Genomic DNA, 4,111 nt, shown 5'->3' with positions numbered 1-4,111 from the left:
GACTTAATATCCTATTGGAAAAATGACTTGTGAAGACAGACAAGAATGATGACATTTGGGGCACCTCGTGGCTCAGTCTTTAAGCATCTGCCTTTGGCTCAGGTCATGATTCCAGAGTTCTGGGATCGAGCCCCACATTGCAGGGAGCCTGCTTCTCCCTCTCCCACTCCCCCTCTTGTGTTCTCTTTCTCACTCTGTCTCTTTCTGTCAAATAAGTAAATAAAATCTTAAAAAAAAAGGAATGGTGACAATTGGAAGAAAACAAAGGACATATTAAAGAGGTGTTTAGATGTTGGAATTAATATGATTTGCTGATTTATTAATTGTTGGGATTAGGAAAGGGAAGAGTCCATTATTACTTCTGGATTTTGCATTGGGGAACTGGGTTAATATTGGTGCTGCTTATTATGACTAGAGACCTGAAAGAGCAGTGGGTTGGAGGATGAGATGATTAGTTAGTTTCGAATCTGCTGAGTGGGAGATGCTCTTGAAACATCAAGTCAGCAGGCAGTTAAATTTATAAAGTAGGAATTCAAGAAATAATACCCTGACTTAAGAATTCAAGCTTTTAGCTTAAATGGTAATTAAAGCCAAAGGAATAGATGTCCCCCAGGGATAGAATATGGAGTGAGAAAAGACCAAAGAGGCAATTCTGAGGAATACTAATTTTGGTCGGAGCAGATGTGAGAACCCCAGAAAACTGCTACTGGGAAGAAATTCCCAAAGAATAAGAGGAAAAGCAAGAGACTATAGTTTCTCAGAACCCCAGTAAAATATTTGAAAGAGGGAGTGGTTAGCAATGTTGAATTAAAGAACTTCCCATCCAGATGAATACCAAAGCATTAAAAGAAGCATTAGTGATTAATTTACATGGAGAAAACAGAGATATTATTGGACAGGTTTTTGGAGAAATACAGGAAAAAAATATAGGCATTATTTTCCTTAATTGAGTAGATTTTATTTAGAGAGTAGTAGAAACAAATTTGTCAAAAAGTTATGTGTAGCTTTAATAAAGCATTTAGTCCATTTGTAGAAATGCTCAATTAAATTGAATATGCCTCACCATTTTTGGCTTTACATTTATTCAAGACTTCAAACTCAGATATATAAGCTCTTGGGGTCTGATATATATTGTCTGATTGGCAAACCATATTCGAAGAAACCAGAATCTCTAAACACATACCTGACTGATTATTCCTTTGTGAAACATCTATTATTTCAATGAGGTTCTTTTGTTCCTTGAGCATAAACTGGGATAATTGAATTTTGTAACATATTCATTTTTAGAATAATAGAGCATGAGACAAAAGTTCACAAATCTCTGGGGTGCCTCCTTGGCTCAGGTGGTTCAAACTCTGACTCTTGATGTTGGCTGAGATCATGATCTCAGTGTTATGAGTACTGGGCTGTGTGCTAGGCATGGAGCCTGCTTAATATTCTCTCTCTGCCTCTCTGTCTTCCCCTCCCACCTAAAAAATAATTTGCAAATCTTTGATTTTTATTTACTTAAATTATTCATCATGTTAAAAAGTTTCTCTTCTTAAATTACAACTGTTCGAATCCAAACAAATATAGTATCCTTAAAATAATGAACAAAAAGCTGATTTTCTTCTTATTCTAAGTTAAACTAAAATAAAATCAAAATTAAAAAAAAATAGACTACTGGGGCACCTGGGTGGCTTAGTCAGTTAAAGCGACCAACTGGATTTCAGTTCAAGTCATGATCTCAGGGTCCTGGGATCAAGCCCAGTGTTGGGTTCCCCATTTAGTGGGGAGTCTGCTTGTCTCCCTCTTCCTCTCTCTGCCTCTCCCCATACCACTGTTCATGCACCCACTCTCTCTTTCTAAAATGAATTAACCTTTAAAAAATAGACCATTGATTTTGATTCACCCAAATGCACCTTATTTATTGAAATCGTAAGTTTACTCTGAGTTATGTTTATCAATTCTTCATAATTGAGAGTAAATACAATTAGCAAGTCACAGAAAATGCCACCCAGAAAATGGCATTCAAATATTAAGTTTACTTCTGAAAATCAGCTCAGTTTTCTATTCTCATCTCTCCTCTTGATGGAAGTAGGTGAAGTCAATTTATTCTCTGTGGTTAACAAAATAAAGTCACCTCTAACTAAACAATCAATTTAAACAGGGGGACCTTTGCTAAATTGTCACCCCCTAAAAGAATTCTTACCATTGCAGTGATAACAGTCACATAACTTGCTGTGTTCTTGGTGAGCCTGAAGCATGTTGTACGTGGATCTGCTTCATTCATTGTGAGATCCCACTAGGATCCACAATCCGTTTGCCCAGTCTTCTCATGGCCACTCTCATGTCTTTGTTTCTTAATGTATAGATGGCAGGATTCAAGAGGGGGGTGATAGCAAAGTCAACAATGAAAAAGTATTTATCCAATGATGTTGTAGGGAAAGGCCACACGTAGAGAAACATGCATGGTGTAAAAACCAAAATCACTACAGTGATGTGAGCTGACAGTGTGACAAATGCTTTGGACAAGTCCCCTGAAGAACGTTTCCAGACAGTGACCAAAATGAAGATATAGGATATAATTAAAGAGAAGAAGGTAGCCATGGATATAAACCCACTGTTAGCGATGATTACAAACTCTAGCTTGTAAGTGTCTACACAAGCAAGTTTCATGACCCGAGGAAAATCACAGTAAAAACTATCTACTTCATTAGGGCCACAGAAAGGCAAGTTTATTACAAAAACAAACTGAGACACGGCATGGATTATCCCCACTATCCAGGCAGCCACTACAAAGGAAACACACGTTTTGGGGCTCATGATGGTCAGATAGTGGAGAGGCTTACAGATTGCAGTGTACCGGTCATATGCCATGGCTATGAGCAGCACCATCTCACCTCCACCCATGACATGAATAAAAAATATCTGTATCATGCATTTGGGAAAGGTAATGATGTTGCAGTTAGTGAAAAGATTAGAGATCATTTTGGGGACTGTGGTAGATGATAGACCTATATCAAGTAGAGAGAGGTTGGCCAATAGGAAGTACATGGGGGTATGTAAATGAGAGTCGGTAATTACCATGAACACAATGAAGAGGTTTCCCAGGATAATTCCCATGTAGAATACAGAGAAGAACCAAAAGAGGAAAAGATGCATCTCCCATGAATTTGAAAGTCCAATCAATACAAATTCAGACACCACAGAGTCATTTGTTGTATCCATTGGCTCAATCAGTAGAGAAGATGCTGAAATATTCTAAAGGTAGAAAATAAGGCAGAATTGAGAAATACGGGAAGTGAACATTGGTATGTTGTTTGCCCATCAGTGATTTGTGTAATATATGTTACAAGTGTCTAATTTTGAAGTTAGAACACCTTACAGAGAGGGCAGGTGAAGGGAAGATTAAAAAAATAGAAATCAGATAATAAAAAGTCCAGCTAGGGTGACAGGGAAAGAAATCATATGAGAATAAGTAAGGCAGGTAAAATGGAGGAATTATGAGCAAAGAGTAACAGCTGCCTGGTAGAGTTTCTTTACCATGTTTATTTTGCAATTTTGGGCTTCTTCAGTCTTCTCCTTATATGTTTGAGAAAATGTTTTCTGTGTCTTAAATAGTTAGCTATGATTTGAATGTTCAAACTCTTAATCATATTTGTGCACATGTATATACCATAGCAGAATGTACCGTCTGATTATTCTTTTACTTTGCACTGCAAAATTTCAGGCATTAATCACTCATGGAATAGTGAATAGTGACCAGCCAATGAATTTGAGTGTTGACTCTAAGAGGAATCATAGCTTAAAATGAATAGGCTTAGTTCTCTGATCGTTTCCAGTATTGTAACTGCAACTAGTGACTTGGAGAATTAAGACGTACCTTAAATTGGTGAAATTCTAAACCCCAGAGTGTCAGCAGACTCAGAATAAGGGCTTCTCCTTACTTTGCTAGGATTGAGAGACCATTTGTGTTTTTGATAGATCTGTTCTAGGATTAATGAGTGGCAATTCAAACACAAAACTCAGAGATAATGGTGTAATCACTGAAACAAAATATTTAATTGTGATACACGAAAAGCATGTAAAAAATACAGGGCTCCAGAGAGTCATGAAAGATAGAGGTCAT

General features: G+C 37.2%; 1 protein-coding gene across 1 annotated transcript; it reads right to left on the bottom strand.

Annotated features, from left to right (window-relative positions):
• Positions 1-2,268: 2,268 nt before the first annotated feature.
• On the bottom strand, positions 2,269-3,210 carry LOC125104429 (olfactory receptor 4F6-like). Its single transcript, XM_047737055.1, has one exon. The coding sequence runs from the start codon at positions 3,208-3,210 to the stop codon at positions 2,269-2,271; it is 942 nt and encodes a 313-aa protein (XP_047593011.1).
• Positions 3,211-4,111: the final 901 nt, after the last annotated feature.

This window comes from Lutra lutra, chromosome 7, assembly GCF_902655055.1.
Source record: "Lutra lutra chromosome 7, mLutLut1.2, whole genome shotgun sequence".
Lineage (NCBI taxonomy): Eukaryota > Metazoa > Chordata > Mammalia > Carnivora > Mustelidae > Lutra > Lutra lutra.
Note: the sequence above shows the minus strand (reverse complement) of the source record. Positions and strands in the feature narration are given on the sequence as shown.

Bases quoted from the DNA above. Each gene is read 5' to 3' on its own strand.
- LOC125104429 (XM_047737055.1), bottom strand. From the start codon at position 3,210: ATGGATACAACAAATGACTCTGTGGTGTCTGAATTTGTATTGATTGGA.